The 18,982-nt window shown below is 42.0% G+C and overlaps 1 protein-coding gene across 4 annotated transcripts in view; it reads left to right on the plus strand.

Moving 5' to 3' along the window:
• The window catches only part of GOLIM4 (golgi integral membrane protein 4), a 35,115-nt gene extending 16,962 nt beyond the window's left edge, over window positions 1-18,153 (plus strand). For 2 of the 4 annotated variants that reach the window (XM_087740548.1, XM_087740544.1), the window contains 14 exons: window positions 437-486; window positions 1,228-1,281; window positions 1,801-1,951; window positions 3,294-3,376; window positions 3,976-4,059; window positions 6,967-7,134; window positions 7,929-8,261; window positions 9,511-9,749; window positions 10,971-11,047; window positions 11,533-11,645; window positions 12,838-13,005; window positions 13,757-13,825; window positions 15,851-15,931; window positions 16,280-16,644. In XM_087740548.1, the coding sequence (XP_087596674.1) occupies window positions 437-486; window positions 1,228-1,281; window positions 1,801-1,951; window positions 3,294-3,376; window positions 3,976-4,059; window positions 6,967-7,134; window positions 7,929-8,261; window positions 9,511-9,749; window positions 10,971-11,047; window positions 11,533-11,645; window positions 12,838-13,005; window positions 13,757-13,825; window positions 15,851-15,931; window positions 16,280-16,435 (1,826 nt within the window). In that variant the 3' untranslated portion in view covers window positions 16,436-16,644. Of the gene's footprint in view, window positions 1-436; window positions 487-1,227; window positions 1,282-1,800; window positions 1,952-3,293; window positions 3,377-3,975; window positions 4,060-6,966; window positions 7,135-7,928; window positions 8,262-9,510; window positions 9,750-10,970; window positions 11,048-11,532; window positions 11,646-12,837; window positions 13,006-13,756; window positions 13,826-15,850; window positions 15,932-16,279; window positions 16,645-16,755 lie in introns of those variants that run through there. The other 2 variants (XM_087740545.1, XM_087740546.1) reach the window with 2 other exon arrangements.
• Window positions 18,154-18,982: the final 829 nt, after the last annotated feature.

Here is an 18,982-nt window from a genome sequence, read left to right on the forward strand (position 1 = left end):
TTTCCTTTTGAATGATGCTATTGGGCCTTTACTGAGAGAGTTCATGTAACAGATTTACCCATCCGCAGTCTTGAGCCTGTACCCCCTATATAGAATCATAGATTCGTTTAGGTTGGAAAAGACCTTTAAGATCATCAAGTCCAGCCGATCACCCAGCACTGCCAAGTCCACCACTAACCACCACCATATCTCACACTAAGATATGAAACTTTTTAATGAAAATATTTTATGAAGCTATGAAACTTTTTAATATTTTGACAAAATTTGAGCATTTTGTTAAATTCTCCATAGTTTTTTTGAATATCTTCAGGAAAATTGTAACTGTGTAAGTATTCAGCTCTTAAGGGAATTTAGGTACGCAGCAGTTATGTTACTTGAAGTGCAGATTCTAATCTTCCTGTTTTTTTCCATCAGTATTTTCCCTTTTATATTGTAGATTTTCTTGTTTATAAACTAGAAGCACAGGAAACACTAAATAAAGGAAGGGTAAGTCGTCATTCTGAGTACAAGTTTTTAATAGTCGATGCTATTTGAGTTGCAAGAAAAAGGAAATGCTTTGCAATTATAACTGTTCAAAGAGGTCTCACAAAATACTAATTGAAAGAGCGCTCACTTATTCAGTCTCTACTCTGCAGGCGTAAGTGCTCTGCAATTCCTCATTATTTAAGCTGTAATAGGAGATCCTAATATCTTTCCAGAAAATTAATTTTAAAATATCCTCCTGTTTATCTTATGGTAGTTCAAATGTAATGTAACCATTTTTAAGGGGAAGGGGGAATAATAAGGCATTACAAATCTTTTTGTAGCTTAGTCCCCAGGGAAAAGGACAGTGACAGCTTTCTAACACATGGTCTTTGAACTGGAAAGTATAAAAACATCAAGAAACTTTGCTTTATATACCGAGCGCCAGAAGGAAAGCTGCATCTGGCAAAGGACCCAGAGACCTGTAGAGAACTCTTTTTATACAGCGAGTAAATTAGGATTTTATGGCTACTTCATGTTGAAACTGGGGAGCAGTTTGTGAGCTGCCTAACCGAAGTTAAAATACATTGTTGCTGCAGTAAGTGCCAAGTATATATGCTTGCTATGTTCCAAAGCAAGTGGAGAGATTAATTTGTGTCCTGGGGAGTTATGTCCCTTGGCTTGCGACTCCTAAATAACTGCACGTGCAGAGGCTGGAGGAATGACAGTATTGTTCTGTTTAACGCTAGCGTTTTCATTTTACAGCAAGACTCAAATAGCCGCTACAGTGCACTGAGCGTACAGCACCAGATGTTGAAGGTAGGTAACCGAGATACCCCGTTTCACCGGCCACTGGCATTCTGCTGTGTCAGGGAGGTATGGCCTCGCTGGCTCCTGGTGATTCGCTCCAGAATGTCAGTACATCGATGGTGCCTTCCTCTTAAAACAGTACCGTTAAAAGATGCTTTACTGCAGTTTTTTCCTAGTCAGGCTTTCCAGTGGGTAATTTAATCTTATCAAATGCAATTGCTTGTATGGAATGCTGACTTATCAGACTTTACGTAGTTTGGCATGTAAGGAATTTCTTAGACACGCTCAGCAGCTCCCAACGGGACGGTGCAACTGCAGGCTGAGGTGACGTAGCCCCAGAACAGGAGACAGCTCATCACAGAGATCATTTTGTGTTTGAGAGGAGCTGCAATATGCATGCTTTGAATAACAAACTTCTTGTTATGAATGCTTACTATTCATCTGGACTTATTTAACAAATTGCCAAAGACAATATTAGCCAGATACGCAGATACAGAGCTGTTCCAGTGTCCAACTTGGTGTTTGCAGAGCCAACATGAAGAACTAAAGAAACAGCATGCTGACCTTGAGGAAGATCACCGCAAACAAGGAGAAGAGTTCAGCAGAACGTTCAGTGATCACAAGGAGCGATACTTACAACTGCAGCAGGAAAAAGAGCAGGAGATCTCCAAGCTGAAGGGTATATGCAACCTGGATCTGGCTGCCCATACTAAAATGTGTATTTGTCATTGTGTTTTGTGTGATGTGAGACAGAAAGGCATTGTCTCTGTTCTCACTAACAGGCCATTCGTGCATGTTATGCCTCCAAGTAATTTACATTTTATTGATGATTTTCTGTGGCCTCTTTCTGAAATCTATTCATATGTGCGCTTTGTGTTTCTATCTCGATTAGAGAAATAGTAAGAAACACAGCACTTAAAAGCTCATCAAGTGTCAGTGGCTGGTTTACGGAGTCTTTCATTTTTAGTTCTAAGACTTGTTCAAACCTGGAAAAATCAATTTGCCTCTTTACTCACTGTAAATGAAAGACAATCTAAGAACGTTTGCCACTTCTATCAGAGATTTAATTGTGCCTCTTTATGAAGTGACTTTATATACGTTTTAGACCTCATTTTCTTTATATATATCAGCTTCTCTGAAACGTGTTGCACCTGTATACTTGGATGATGAAGTATTCATCTTTACTGTCGGCATCCAGTTTCGTATTGAAGAGATTCTTTGCAGTTTGCAGCCCTCTTCAATCCCAATGACACAATTGCACAGAACAAAAGGATGGGGCTCTCCCCATCAAGGGCCTGCAGCCGCCTTCTGCCATGTGTCACTAACACATGAGTTAGTTTTGGAGCTGTCTGCAGTTTTGTCTGCACAGTATTTTGCAGGCAGAGGCTGTGTTTATTAGTTCTGCCTTGGCACCACACCAATGAAGTCATACAGCTAGCTCTTGGACTGAGCTGGATTGCAGCCTAGCAGCTTGGAGTGTGGGAAGAGCTTGCCTGTATCTGCTTGAAATATTCCACATCTACATAATGTAAGAAGTGGGAAGAGAAGCCCCTCTCCCTGGTCGCAGAACATAAAGCTTTTTAAGTATGCTGGCCATCTGGGCATCTCTTCCAAAAGAATAGCTTAGTCCTACGACATAAAATTCTCACTCACCAGATGTGATGTGGGGGAAGAGAGGAGGGTGGCTTCCTCCCTGCATTTTAAAGAATCAGATTACCATAATGAATTTTGCCATCTCCAGTCCCCAGCATGAACAGCGATGCATAACTCCAGTTGCAGACTGGGTGAGCTAATGTAAAATTTAACCAAATACTACAATTTTCTGCTTGAAAATGTAAGGCTTTTTATAGGGCTGGGGGGAGATGTACCATAAAGAAGCCATACAAGTACTCTAATCCATTTTTGCTATAGCAATTGTGTAGGATTTTATGGAGTTTGTGTTATAGTCTCAATTTTAGCGCTTAATCTAGTATGATAAACCTGACTGGGTTTAAATTCTGTATGTCACTTCTTTTAAACAGAATCCCTGTATAACTTACGGGAGGAGAACAGACAGCTGAGGAAAGCTCACCAAGACATTCACACCCAGCTACAAGATGTCAAGGTAGGCTTTGCTTTGAGGAGAACTTTCAAGACCATTAGGAAAAAGAAAAATTTTCCCAAGTTTTAACAAGCCAGAAATGGGCTATGCTGAAGCCTTCTAGTTTCTGTTATGTGGCAAAAAGGAGAGGAATATGGCTGAACTGGATTTCTTGCCTTTTGCCACCTGCACGTTAGGTACATGCTCATTTGAAAAAAAAAAAAAACAAACGAATTGGAAGAGAAGTATTTAGTACAGAAATTGGAATTGGAAATTTGACTTTGCAAGTTAAGAATTTTGTTTTGGCAGACTAAGTTTGCTGAAATGAATGTTTTCCAGCTCTATTTTTTTTTTTTAAACGTTTATCAACATCTACTCCAACTTTTAACTTTATTTTAGTTACACAAATTCTGGCCTCCAAAATTTTCTTTCCTGGCATGCTCGCGCTCTCTGCGTGTTTAATATGCATTCCATGTTGAATAAATAAATGCTGTCATTCCAACTCAGGATTTTCTTTTTGAAATAAATTGAATTATCTTCCTAGTTCAAAATCCCCCTGGCTACCTAATTTACCTTTAGAATGAACTTTATGTGAAACATGTCGTGTTCTTCTTTTTGTGTAGCAACAGCATAAGAACTTACTCTCCCAACACAACCAGCTTGTAGTGACATTGGAAGACCACAAGAGTGCACTAGCTGCTGCACAGGTCAGAAAGGAAAGCAGCTTCTACTAGCTCTAACCTTCCTCAAACTTGTTTCTCCTCGTTCAGCTGACTGTAATGTTATGCATGTAGCCTTTCGCATGGGGAGTCTGCAGTTAGCACCATGCTGCACACCGCAGGGAAATGCATGAGTTAAAGGGTTGCTCTTAAGAAGACGCTGCAACAAATCACAGGCTGTCGGAAAATAAAAGGCTGTATTAGAGGTCCAAGAGTGCATGTATTACTGATAAGAAGAGTATCTCTGCTTCCATGAGAGCTGTCAAATACCTTTCTTCCTCTGTCTTCTCTGATAGAACTTCTGTTAGTTTAACATCCCACACTCTGACATTCTCACGTATCGTTATAAAGACCTGGATGCTGGTATACTACAAAGCCTCTTTTTGTGTATGACTGGCAGGTTTATAAGGCTATATACATCAGTGCAACAGAGGCGGAGTGTATATGGAGGAATGTAAACTCCAGGTGGAACTCAAATTAGTTAAAAAGAAGCAGCAGCATTACCTTTCTTAAATGTCATTTTCAAGTGAACTATTCATGAAGCGCAAACCTTGCTAGATTATTGCAGATTCAGTCAGCTGTGCCAGTACAAGCTGTGTAGGCCACGGGGAATCTGAAAGTAGGAGTAATGTTGGAGCAGAGGAAGACTATTGATGAAAGATCAGAGGGAAAGGCAATGAGGCAGTGTGAAGTTATTTTTATTCCTGACTAATTTTCTTCATTTAAGTATTTTCACAGTCCACAAAATCATTAGCACTATTAAAAGCGTTGGATCTTTTTTTTTCCCCAGTTCTGCTTGTTGTGCATGTCAATATGTGTAGGTATTCAAAAAACAGGGAAAGACCAGGAAAGTCCCTCATAAACTAAATATATGAAGAATCTTAATTTCCAGTACTAAAATATGCTGGCGGCTTTTTAAGCTCTTCTCCCACTGGCCACGTTAGCTGCTTGGTATGTATTTGCTAACAACTGAAATTCCACAAGGGCAGATGCAGGGCCTGATTTAAGGTTCACCAAATCCAAAGGGAAGCTCCATATACTTCTCCTGGCTTTGATTCAGTTCTTTAACTAGAAAACCTGTGTCACACAAAGCCTTTCTCTCTGCAGTCAGAATGTGGCGTTTCTCATACGGAGAACCTTTCCTTCAACAGAAGGGTCTTGCACATTCTCTCAGAACAGAAGGGATTTAGCACCGTTGCGTAGCTTCTCCTGCAAACCAGCTGCAGAAAGTTCGCAAGGGATTATTGCATAGAAACACAGCTCGATGAAGGACCCCTGTATTTCTAAGTGTATTCTAGACATTAAATATCAGTAGTCAATACTGCACTAATGAATTTGTGGCCTGAATCTTTAAGGCATTGTAATCTTTGTACTTTTCCATAGCTCAAACAGCCAGACAGATTCATTATGTATTTTTATAAACGCTGTCTTTCTGTCAGTATTAATATCTTTTAGGCTATGGCCTTGAATCACAATGTGCAGCTGAGCGACTGGTGCAGCGGAGCGGAGTACTTGAATTCTGATCTGGACGTGCACTGTTTAAATATCCTAGTATATTAGTGTCTCTGCATGGTCAGCGAGTGTGTGTGGGGGGGAAATTGGAGACCTATATATTAGTCTTATGCTAAGTAAATACTATTTTTTCCTCTAAAATTTCTTATCGGACTCTCCAGCAGTTAATCGGGAAGCAGAAGTATCCCTCTGGAATGACAAGAGTAATTACTGTGCATTCTGCTTTGCTTTTAGGCCCGTCTCTTTTAATGGATGCCATAGTCTTTTGAAGATGCTTCGAGGTGCGTCTAGCTTCGGAGCTGTTATGCATTGCATCATGTCAATCTGTAGCACTGTGGATATTGTTTTGTATGAGTATTTGTGCATTGTACATCAATGCATCATGCCCGTCTGCTGTACTATTGATTGCTATGATACCACATAACACACAAAATGACATACGCAGTCACTGAGTGTAAACTCTAGCCAGTCTTTGACCTGAATTTTAGAAAGGATTATGAAATGCACCTCCGACTTCAAAATGGGTAGTAAACACACCCACCACCTCCACTGGAGCAACAGAGAAACCCTCTCGTGGGGCACCACCTTTTGTACTGGCAGCTGGTCAGACTTTATAAATCCTGCCCATCTCAAAAATTTTACTTTATAAGATAGTCTTTCTTGTACGTCTGCTGTATAGGCGGGGACTGGTGTACCAACCAGTCTGGATTCTCATACTGGACTTTAAAGCTTTTTGAAAGTATCCTGATCTTGTACAAAGTTAAACAGCAAATCAAATTACAACATTCTACTGTTGCATTTCAGGGAGACTTTAGAAATTCATATTTTCTCTTTTTTTCTCTCCTGTTTTTTTCTTGCTCTTCACAAAAGGCGTACTATGACTTTCTTTGCCTCAGTTCTGTATGTTGGCTGTTGTCTTGTGTAACACCTGTCTAAATGTTGAGGATTTGGCATTTTCGTGACGTGTCTATGTACTTTAAAGCTACTGTTTCTGAAAGAACTGCACTTCTTGCTACCAGTAAAGGAGAAGCTGTGGTGCTCTTGATTTCCCTCGCTTTTAGTCTACCAAGAAAACTGCATCATCCCCTTCTGACAATTCTGCTTGGCATGAACAAAACAAATCTTAGTCTTTGTCCCACAGAGATTTTTCTAATATACTTTGTACGCATGTGCGCTTTGGCTGAAAAGATCGTGATGAATCAATGCTATCTGGTGCGTGGAAAGAACCAATTTTAAAAGCTCCCATCCTTTCTCCTCCCTGGTATTTGCTCTGATGTGAACATTGAGTCTTTCTACCATATGTCTTGCCAGCAAGTTCACTCCGAGGTGACTACATTTTATTAAATTGATTTGGACACACTATAATTAATCTGTTGACTTTAGTCCCAGGTGGAGGAATACAAACAGTTGAAGGACACGCTCAAAAAAATGTCAAGTTTCCGACAGCCTGAGAAGTCAGAACGACCAAACGAGCAACCGGAGGGACGAGCACTGTCTCCCCACAGTGACCTCCCGGTACACCATGAAGCTGTGGCTGAAGAGCATAAAGAGGTATGAAGTACTGATTGGCTACAGACGCTATAGGACATGGTTCTTATTCAGCAAAATACTAGCTACGTGCTTAACTTCCGATAGAAGCGTATGTTTAATTGTACACATTTGCCAGTTCTTGAGTAAAGTAGTAAGGAACACTTTAATCTTATTGAGTAGTAGAAAAATATATTCCTGGTGACCTTTCTCATAGGACTGTAAATGCACTTAAAACTGGTTTATGAAAGCTGTTTTAAGAAGTTGCTAACAATCTTAATTTTTTGAATAATAGCAGAAAAGCTTTAACAAGTTCTGAAGAAATTGTCTTTTTGTGTGTTTTGTAAAGTTTCAGTAGCATACTTAAAGTCAGTAAATGTGAAATTGGCACACTATCCGATATTCAGAAAGAAAAAAAGCAAAGCTGTGGGTGAAGTCTAGAAGTTACAGTATCAGTTGTGCTCTTTGTTTGGCCAAGAGTTCTTGGCCAGCAGAATCCACAGGAAATAAAAATACAAAGCTTCCTTTGTAGATACAGAATCATAATACTTTTTTGTTCTACTTCAGATAAAACGAGGCTTAACCTACTTCATGATGCAATTGTACAACAACTGGCGTAGCTGTGGAGAGCCAAGAATCGGGCATTGATACCATTTGGCAGGAGCGGTAGCTTGTTCCAAAGCAGGCATTTGGCTCTCCTGACAACAGCTTCCCTACTGCAGGATGGAATAAAGGCATCCGTATCTGATCCTTGGCTCTCTTGAAAATATGAAATCCATAATATCTTGTGCACACATAATCTTGTGTATGTTTTGCAGAATGAGAAGCCAAAAGAAAAAGAAGAAATAAATAGCCAGGAAAAAGAAGACAGAGCTGAGCCTTTTCACCTGCAAACTAGGGCTAACGAGGGCCAGCATGCCAAAGAACTAAATATTCGGGAGCAACAAGAAGCTGGAGAGGATGATGAGCAACGTGTTGATCAAATTGAAGAGGAACGCAAAAAAGAACTTGAAGAGGAAGAAATGGAGCAGGCAGGTCAGCCTGAGCACTTAGAGGAGGAACAGGATCAAGTACCAGAAGAGCATGAGTGGAAAAAACAGGAACAGAAAGAAGAAGAAACCAACATGTTGGGTGATCGTCTTCATTCAGAGGTATGGAGCTCTGCTCTTTTCTACCAGTCGATTAGATTTGCTGTTTAAGTGGAGGCATCTCTTACCATTGCTGGCCCTGTATGGCACTCGCCTATTTCTAGGTAAAATCAGTGTCGTATTTATTGTAATCTTGGGATTCGGAGCACTCACTGGTTTTTAGATAAAATTGTCATATTTATAGACAATTTGGGGTTCAAAGCACTTGGAGGCATAGGGTTCAGCACGCGCGTACTGCAGTGCTTGCCAAATGCAGCTTAACGAACATTAATTCTGCTGACAAAAAGCCACAGATGGAAAAAAAGAGCAGTCACGTTGAATCCCATCTCCTACTTTAAATCTGAGGCCTGTGGTAGCTGATGGGGAGAAGATAGCTGATGAGGATGAGATTTATCTTCAGCACGCTGATGGAGAGCCGTCCTGCCTTACTAATGGGATGCATCTCAGCAAATTGCAGTGTGTTTCCTTGCCGGGTTACCTGCTTTCTGTGAACACATTTCCATCTAAATGTTCGCTGTCATTCGACAGGAAATTTTAACTGCAAGATGAACATGACTAAAATCGCCAGGGGAAATCAGTGTGCAGCAATGGCAGGTCTTGCTCTATGCAGCTCTAAATAAAACCAGCAAATCCTGGATTTACATTCTAGATTGGATCTCCAGTGGAACATATATTTTACTGATCACACTTTAGGCTTTGTAAACACTTACGCTCCTAGCAGCTTAATTCTAGAACTCGGCTGTGAGGAGAAGCCATTGTTGAAGAGGTGCAGTGGATTAAAACAGCAGCAATAGGTTAAGCTGTGAAACTGGAGTTAGTTTAAGTTACTGCCAGCTGTAAAAAAACGTGCGGTGTCTCATTTAAGGCTCAAAGCAGCCCCTGCTGAAATTGCCAGTTAAATCAATGGAAGCATATTTACTGTCTTAATTGTCAGCCATCCAAACCTGCTTTTACTGGTAATATGTTGGGGGTTTTTGTTCTTATTGATGCGTAAGAAAAGCGTGGCTTCCCCCATCCCATTATCTCCTCTTTCTTCCCCGTGTCCTCCACAGACACCCCAACACTTCCAGTCTGTGTTCAAAAAATTAATTAAACTTTAAGCAGAGACAAGGAAACTTAAAATCACTTTTGCTGCAATTCTGCCTATTGCGTGTAGCATGTGCATAATTTTCCCTCTTGTCACAGGTTTCTGATGCTTGTTTCTGATCATTGAAATTATGATTGATGTATGACTAACACATTTCTTTGACAGATAACACCAACAAAAGCTGTAACAAAAAGACATAAGCCAGCTGACGAACAACAACTAGAGCAGCAACACCTTGCAGCCCAAAGAGCAGAGGAAGCCTATCAGCTACAAGAACATCAGGAGTCACTACACCAGCAAAGACTGCGAGGGCACCTATTACGGCAGCAACAGCTTCAAGAAAAAGAGCTTCAGCTGCAGAAACAGGCACAACAAGGAGAAAAACTCTATAAAAACCGGCTAAGGTTAAATTCTTTTACATGAATTTGTCACGGCCTGTGCTCTGGGTTTTGTGGCTTCCACCGTACCACCTTTGAAAAGAGGGTGGTTTAATGCTGTAAACCTAGACCGCCCAGAAACTAAATTCAGTGAGCCTCATCCTCTTCTTTCCAAGGATAAATCTGATGGCTAGTATAAGGGGTTTTCTTCCTTCCTTTTTATTTTCCTTTCACTATGGAAGCCTCTGAAGTCTGGAGTAACGCATGCACGTTGCCATGCACAATCTTGGAGGAGCTTAGGGGCTTCTGGCATACAGTGCCCCTTGTCTTTAAAGCTTGCTTTAAATTAGTAATTATTTTCTGCTAAGCAGCAATTATGATCTTGTAGTACCGAGGAGCTCCAGTATCAGATACGCATTAAGGTACCTAAGCTAAAGTTCCTCTTAAACATGAGATGCTGTTTTTAAGTAATTCCATTAGGACTTTCTGGACAAGAGCGACTAGTATTATTTGCACTGTAGAGACAAAAGCATGATTTCAGGAGAAACCAACACCCTGTTAGTGTCACAAAGTTATTGCAAATGCCGTTACATTCATGATATCGTAGCTTCTACGTGCCTTTCACCCTCCCTGTCATATCTCCTTGTGCTTCTGCTTAGTTTAAAATTGTTAGTGACAATTTTGTGTCTTTTGGAATCTTAAGCTCATTGAATTTTCTTTGCTGAAACATTGAAATATTAATTATTAACTTGACCAGCGTTCTAAAAGGATTTTGCTGTGAGAAAGCCTTTCATAAATTGATAGTCAAAATATTCAGTCCTGGAAGAGCCACCACACAAGTAAACCTCTTTCAAGATGAAAGCAAAAACTGCTTACTCAACAAAATAACTGATCCCTGTAGTCTGTCTTGAGGACTCTTTATCTGAGGGGTTGTTCGCTTCCAGTTCATGGTATTTGTGCTTTGATTATGGAATATACTGGTTTAGGAGTTTTGAAAATACAAGGTAGATCCCATTGATATATGGACAAATACAAGTACAGAAGTTAGTATAAGAAGTTAGGACAAGAAAGTCTTTGTTCTATAAAAGGAAAGATGATGTGAGAAAATATTAGGTAATAGAAAGCTAAACTGGGATCCATTCTGGCAGGAGCTGGGAAAGGCAGAGATGCAGTAGGATGATTTGTTCATTAAAGCAAAACCACACTTTTTAGAAACTGAAATGATGTATTTGCATTTAATTTTCTCAGCCAGCAGGCTCGTTATCACACAGACCATGATATTGTCCAAGAGGAAGAAGAGCAAGGTATTCAGGAAGAGGAAGGAGGTAAGATAAAATTTATGCCCCTACCACGTTCACAGGTTCCCTGTGTACCACTTTTCATGCGCGATTTTAATATTAATTTCATATCCAGTTTGGATTCAAGTGAAATATAAACTCGCAATTTAAAACCAGAAGCCCAGATAACACTGGCTGAACTGACTGAGTGAAATACAGGTATTGCTAAAGATCATATCCACATTCCTGAAAGGAAAAGTGTCCTTTTGATTGAGCTACCAGGATAGGGCTTTGTGGATCTTGGTTACATTCCTGGCTTTGCCTGTGATTTTTGTTTGATCTCTTCAAATTATGTGATCTTTCCGTGTCGGTTTCCTACTAGCAGTAGAACAATTCTGTTAGTGTTACTGTTTAGGTAAGCGCTTTAGGTAAAGGCTGCCTACTGGTAAAAGCATGGCTGGAAGCCAGATTCTTTCTGAAAAGGGCTAACCAGAAACTGCTGTAATACAATAATAATATCAAAAATTTGTCAGCTTATGAACGTGACAACCAGCACCAGGATGAAGGTGAAGATGATGATCAAAATAATGCAAATGAACAGCAAGAACCAGAACATCAAGTAGAAAATCAGCAGGCTGATGAATCAGTGAGTATGAATTACGATGCTATGGATTGCAATCGTTACTGAAGTGGAAACCCAGAATCTCATCTAACATAATTGCGCATTACAGAAATAAGATGAAGCAGAGGTCTGCTAGGAAGACAAGTTTGACAGTTCAGAACTACATCTATGATCTGTTTAAAGTTGTCCTTGCTGATTTGGGAAGGTTTCCTTGTGGGAAGCAAGTTGCTTTTCTACATTCCCTTGATCTGTGCTTTAGGTGGAATAAAGGATTTGAACTTAGCTGGGACTTGAACAGGTAAACTTAGATTCAAAAAAAATAACAGGAGTAGCTCATTGGTGGTCAGTCAGAAAGAGCGGTGAAGGTATTTTTCATGCTGCCATTAGTTAAGAGGGTAAGAGCCAACGCAATAGCCACTGAAACCAGCTGGAGCCAGTACAGAAGTGGGAGATCTTGAAAGAGAATATACCTCAGCACTGAACACAGCTGCAGTATCGACTGCACGGAGATCTGGATGCAGGAGGCTCAGTCCTGTGCCTTCCCCCAAGTTCCATCTCCCTTGCTCTTGTGGAACATCAAGCCTGTCATCTGCACTCCCCTCCCTTTCAGCAAATGGAGTTGTATAGAAAATATTTCTAAAGGATCTTTAACTGGTCAGCTATAAAGATATCAGAAATGCTTTTACTCAATGATAAGCAGAAGGAAAATGCTCGTTTTCTGAATGGCAAAGTAGGATGAAAAGTGAGTGTTGTTTTCTTTTGTTTTATTATAAACACAGACAAGGTCAATGTTGCAGGGCAGACTGGTACTGAAAGATCACATCAGCCCTTTGGAGCCAGGAGCGTTTAAACTCTTATCTTTTTTCACCTGGTCTTATCAGGCATTGTCAGCTGTCAGACAGTCAGTAAACAAAAGGAGTTCAGCAGCCTGTGTGAAATAACCGCATTGAAGCTGATGACTTTTTAGCAGACAGACACCCGTACTGCACTTCTGTCTGTGTTCGGCGCTGAAATACTTCTTCTTTCAGGAACGGACACTTGTGCATTGGCCAGGGTTTGATCTCGTGGCCCCTGAGGCCTGCAGAGAGATTCCAGCTGGTTTCAGTGGGTACGGAGTTGGCTGTAACGTAGCTCACGCTAGGGTAGCTTTCAAGTGAAAGGGAATTTGACTGTGAGCTAAAAACACATATTTAACATTCACTTCTGAAAATTACAGAAGGCAGCCACAGAAGATGTGAATCCTGCTGATGACCCCAACAATCAGGGAGAAGATGAATTTGAGGAAGCTGAGCAAGAGAGAGAAGAAAATCTACCAGATGAAAATGAAAAGCAGAAGCAAACCAGGCAGAAACCAGGACATCCGGGAATGGAAGAGCACCTGGTGGTCAGTAAAGGCAGCTGTAGGTCCTGCTTAAGGACAGTGTAGCGCAGCTTGGCCAGAGAACGCTGAACTCGGATTTTTAAAGATCTGTTAAGCCATATATGACACGTGCAGGTAAAAGTGTGGAATTACTCCTGGCGATACGCCAGAACGTCTGTCATCACTGGTGCCACTCGGCGAGGTTCTGTAGTCTCATAGTTCAGGGCCCCTGTATTTACCTTCACACAAGCCCCTGCAAGAACAACCTTCATGTTCATACAACCTTCATGTTCATACAACCTTCATGTCTTTCCACAAATCCCTTCCGTGCCGCTTCCATGCCATCAACACTCAAATCAACTGTAAGCAGCGGTGTCACTTCCCTTCTAGGGCCATTCCAGTGAATGCTGCGCATTTCAACCATGTTCAAACTGTAAACTCCTCTAGGCAGAGAGAATCTGTATTTTTATGGCATTGCTCTTTAACGGTGTGAATATTTCATTGTCTTCCTGCTTAGTATGGAAAGTCGTGCTTTATTCTGTGAAGTGATTTTTATTATAATCATTCTGCAGTCTGTTTTTTAATTTAGGGCAGTTCTAAATCATGTACCTGGGCTATCATTAATGCTAATGAACGCACTATAACTTCTTATGCTATTGTTGTTACTTTAGCTTTACATAAAGTTTTAGCTCCAGAACAAGAAGCTTTAACCTTCATTCTCCTAAAGTTAATAGGCACGTAGATAGAACTGAATTCTTTCATGATCTTTCTGCAGATGGCAGGAAATCCCGACCAGCAGGAAGATAATGTGGATGAGCAGTACCAGGAAGAAGGAGAGGAGGAGGTAAGGAAACAGACACAAGACGTACGTGGACTCAGGTAGCGAAGCACATCTCCATTAATGTTTAACGTTGGTATCTTTTATAACCGCAAAATGAACCCACATCACTTTGTCTGACTTTATGAAACCTAGGGAGTCTTTGCCGTTACTCTGCTATCCGCTTCTGGACACGTAGAGTGTTACTCGTGCTTATATGCTGCAATCCCTCAGTCTTCCCTGCAACACGGTATTAATTGTGCAATACTTGAAAAGATTAAGCCATCCGCAGTGCCAGGAAGAATTCCTGAAAACCTCGGGCGCTCTGAAGGTCACCGAAAACGTTGTTAACTTTGCATCTCTAATCACACGCTGCTGTTCTGGGCACGCTGCTTCCTTGGCCAGTTACTTACTCTTTGGCTCTGACTTTGATTTACCTGCGCCCCTCCTAAGCGATCCAAGCTACGTAAGCCCCGACCATTCGTGGAGTCAATAGTCAGGAAGCTGGGAGCGCGCTGCTTTGAACTGCAGGAGAAAAGGAGGGGAAGGGACTTTTTCCTCTGTGTGTTGAATGGCGTGCTCATTATGCATGCACTGGCATCAGCTGCCCTGCAGTTCTGCAGGCCATACCTAATCAATTGCTATTTTCTACTTCATACATAACGGTTTACAAAAAGCAATAGAAACAGCTACTCATTACTCCCTTGTGGGGAACACTTTGTCTAGATTAGCTGGCATGCACTTAGAATTCACCAGTTCAAAGTACGGTTACTTAAGTCAAGCCAGGTCATTAGGAGCTGGGAGTAGTTGGCCTTTGGCAATTACTCTTTGGCTTACAGGAAGGATCTTAATACATATTTCATAAAGGACTATGACCAGAGTGCTTACTGGAAATATTTAGAGTGAGCAGTGATTGAACGAGCAATCAAGAAGGAGTTTCAGGTGTTGTAATGGGGAATAGTTTCTTCAGTAGGTTGACTCAAATATTGTACATTGCTGCTGTTCGAATCTTTCCCATATATCCCTCAGCGATGCAGGTTTGATGGGTGCCCTTCTGCTGGCAGCAAGACCTAACCCCAAAGAGCTCGTTCACAAGCAGCTTGGCCTCCTGGTGGGAACAGCTGCCACAACTCCTGCTCCCGATCCTGAGGCGGCTGTTGCCGCTGCTGCTCGGGAGAGCGCGAGAGCAGCTGCTGGAGGGAGGGAGCAGCAGTCCCATCCCTGCTCTTTGTGGCGGGGGGGTGGCAGCACTGAGTGGCGAATGCTTCCCGGCCAGGCGAAGCAGCTTTTTTCCGTGGGGAGAGCTGCGCGGCCTTACGGGAAGCGCCTTACTCAGCTCGCAGGACGCCATTTGGAGCGGATGTGCATAATAGCATTCTCCAAAAGCAAGTCAAGCGTGCCCCTTTCTAATTTGCACCTGACCATTAAAGGACACGGAAGCGAGGGAAAGCGCTAACATAAAAGAAAGAAGTGATAGATCAAGATCCGAACATCTGGAAAACAGATTCAGTGTGGCCTGCTCTCTCCTCAGGGACAGAGTTGGAAGAGATTCTTCTTCACTCCCAGTCCCCCCTTGCTCTTTTGTGGTTTTCCAGGAGCAGTTGGCAAAAGGATCACTGGGAAAACACGGACAAAGTTACCATTACACACCTACCTCGCATAGCGGAACTGAAATAGTTCTAGGAGTCCACAGTGGGGTGGAAGTGTTGGTAGTGACTCTTTGCTGTGTCGTGACACTCTCGCTATGAAGGACAAGGAGAAAATAATGTATATGTAAAGTTAAAACACGGAATGGAAAGCTAAATGTGTTAACTGATGATGAGAGGGCCTGTGAAAATGGTAGTTAAAAGTTAAATATGCTCCCGGAGGAAGTGAATTTCCCGATTGTTGGGTGGTTTTGATTTTTCCTCCTTTAACCTCTCCATGCCCTCTCCTCCCTTTCTTTTGAATCTTCGTTCTGTAAAAGTACAGCTATGAAATTGGGTACATTTATGCCACAGGCTACTTCTCTAAAGGAAATGAAAATACACAGAACGTCTCTGTGCTTTGTAGATCCAGGAAGATTTGACTGAAGAGAAGAAACGAGAACTGGAACGCAATGCTGAAGAGCCATATGGTGAAAATGAGGAAAACGTAAGCACTGTGTAAACCCACAAACTCGGTGCCGTGATGAAACACTTCCCGTAGCTGTGATCATGTCACAGTGACGTTATGTAATAATTGTCGTAGCTTGCTTCAGGTCATAGGCCTTAAAATTTCGCACTGTCCCAACTTGCTTTTGCTCATCCTTCCACCCCCACCTCCATTCTCGCTGCCTGGAGGCCTTTGGAAAGCTTTCCCTGTTTCTGTCCGTCAGCTCTAACAACTCCAGCTGACAGCCATTTTTCCTTAACTTCAGCTCATTGCCCCAAAATAAACTATAAGGAAGCTGGCAGTGGCACTGAATCTGGTTTTTAAATTTTTTTTTTTCTTCCCCCTCAGGCAGACGAAAAGAACAACGGCGGGGCAGATCGAGAGCAAAAAATGCGAGAAGAGAACAACCAGAAAGAAGCTCATGAAGAAAACTATGAGGAGGAAGAGGAGGAGGAGGAAGGTAGAGCTGTTGCAGCAAAAACTCGTAGACGAGGGGAGATGTAGTCCTCCTCAGTTTTTTTGCAGCACACAAATTCCTGTTTTCTTTTTAAAAAAAAAAAAAACAAAACCAACTTTTTTAGGATATTTAATTTCCAAAAAAGTTTGTGTTTTACACTTTTCCTTTTCTATTAGATGCTCTCATACGTTCATATGAACACGGATTTTGATACTCTAGATTAGGATTTCTTTTCTATTAAAGCTGTACATAAACAGACATCATATAGGTTTCATTTTTTGTAATACTGGGCATGTTTTATAAAGGCCATTTTGGAATACACTTTCACCTTGTCCAAGTCTGACAGAGATGTTTGGTCTCATTTCAGAGCCATTCAACATCTGAGGGAATTTATCTAGTGCCTAAACCCAGCCGACGTTCGTCACTGTCTTCCTCGACGTGACGTTCAGGACCCCCGGCTGGCCACGCTGCCCGGCCCAGGCACGCTCTGCGGTGCTCGCCGAGGCCCGGGGTAGTTTCATTCGTTGTAATCTCATGAGATTCTTCGCATCCTTGAAGATAAGCATGTGCCCAGCTCTTTGCAGGACCAGGCCTTTTCTAGGTGCAGAACAGTTATAAAATATGCAAGTTTTACAAGCCTTCAACATACAGCCAGGTTAACAGCTGTTAATTTTGGCAGCTGTTTATATACAGTTAAATTACGCATTTATTTTAACGAGCATACCTAGGTACTTTAATTACACGCGCTGCATAGCAGATAATGCAAATGGTGGTGTGCCGAGATGAGATGTGAGCTAGAAACCAATTTAGACTTGAAGATCCATTCTGCCAAATCAAAACACTACAGCTGTCACATGAATGAAGATTAGCAGAAGGAACAGTTTTATTGTCCTAGTTAATATATAAAATATTTGACCGGAGAAGCAGAATCACATCGCCTGAGTGACACGCGTTTGGAGCCTGTAGAGAGGGTTAAGGCGCGTTAACTGCGTTGGCACGATCGGTGCAAGATGTAAGGCCTTTTACCTTCTTTTACTTATTTATTTTTAAGTCTACGCTGGAAGGGTTTCTGTGTCCCCTAGTGTGAAAATCAGACTGGAGGCAAGGCCCACAGAAGCTTTTTTTGAACAGCAAACATCTCTAGCCCTGCATGCCGAAAGGGAGGGGCGGGGGGGGGACGACCCAAGAACCGTGCTTTGGTGGAGGCTACTCTGAACATAATCACCGTGCATGAATACGTACGTTTGCTTTGGTACAGACCCTGCTTATTTAATATATGTTAAAAGGAGAACAGGAATCCGGATTTCCTAGGCTATGCCCCATTGCTGGAAATGAGGCGCACAGTAGCTCCCTGTGAAAGCGTGTGTTAATAGATAAAAGGAGAGGGTTTGGGATTTTTCCCTTTTTTAATAATGATGCATAGCAATGTTTTTAGTTTAACTTTTTATATGAATGTAATTTAATTCATTTTTCTACTAACTCAATTATGTTTTATAGTTGGCTTCCATTCTTTGCAATTTTCCTGAATGTCCCAGACGCAGTGCCTATGTTTCATAGGAATATTTTTGTCAGCGAGTATTTTGGGTTTTCTAGTTACCATAAATCAGATTTACCTTATGTATAAAAAAAAAAAGTTTACATGATACTGTAAAATGTATATTATGTACATAATCTTCAGAATACAATTATTTTGGTAAATTGGCCTGTATTTTTAATGTCACGGTTGCAGTATTTAATTATTTGAGGCATAATAAAACTTGACTGAAGTCAATAAAGTAGACTCTAGTTACTGGTCTTTCACGGGTGTGGCGGTTTGGTTTAGTTTGGGCAGGAAGGCGTGCGTGCTGCCCCCGGGGGCCCCCGCAGGCGGGAGGAGACCGGCTCTGACGGTACGGGCACGTGTCGGCATGCAAAGGGCTCTGTCTTTTCACAGCCTCTCGTGAACTTCTGACGAGCTCCACGCTTCAGGCGTTTGTGTTGATGGCTACAGCATGGCCTGTGGAGAACACAAACTGCCTGCTGCCACGCTTAGAGTGGGGAAAAAGTCGCTTCCGAAGTCACCTGCAGGTACAAACCCTCTACCAGCGCAGCATCTTTGCACCAAAATAAGCTGCTTTTTACTTTGCTCAAGCAAGCGGCTGGCTACAGCTGAAGTGGAAGAGGTGCTCGCAGGTTCTGCTGGCCTGTGGACCCTGCCCTGCCCGGTGCCCTGGGCACAGAGCGTGTTTATTAAGCAGCTGGGAGGATGGCCTTTTGTTTACTGTCAGGCTGCGGGGCCTCGCTTGGATAACTTGTGGCTCCAGCGAGAGGCCAGAGAGCCAGCAAAGCTCTGCCCAGAATGAGACACTGCAGAATAAGGGCTCCTCTTGTGCCTTGTGCGAGCCAGCATTCACAGCAGTGCAATATTTACTTCAGCGAGCATAACAAGTTCACATCTAACGTGAATAGGCTTAATGAAAGCCTGTTCTGTCCTTAATCAAGGGCCTGTTCACTTCAGACAAGAGTTACTTGACTGAAAATCAACTTTCTGAGTAAGACTTCAGGCTTGGCTGACAATAGCAGCGTGCGGTCTCCACGACGCGCCCCAGCCACCA

The sequence above is a fragment of the Nipponia nippon genome, unplaced genomic scaffold, assembly GCF_047370975.1.
Source record: "Nipponia nippon isolate SJK-2023a ecotype South Korea unplaced genomic scaffold, ASM4737097v1 scaffold_7, whole genome shotgun sequence".
In the NCBI taxonomy this organism is placed as follows: domain Eukaryota; kingdom Metazoa; phylum Chordata; class Aves; order Pelecaniformes; family Threskiornithidae; genus Nipponia; species Nipponia nippon.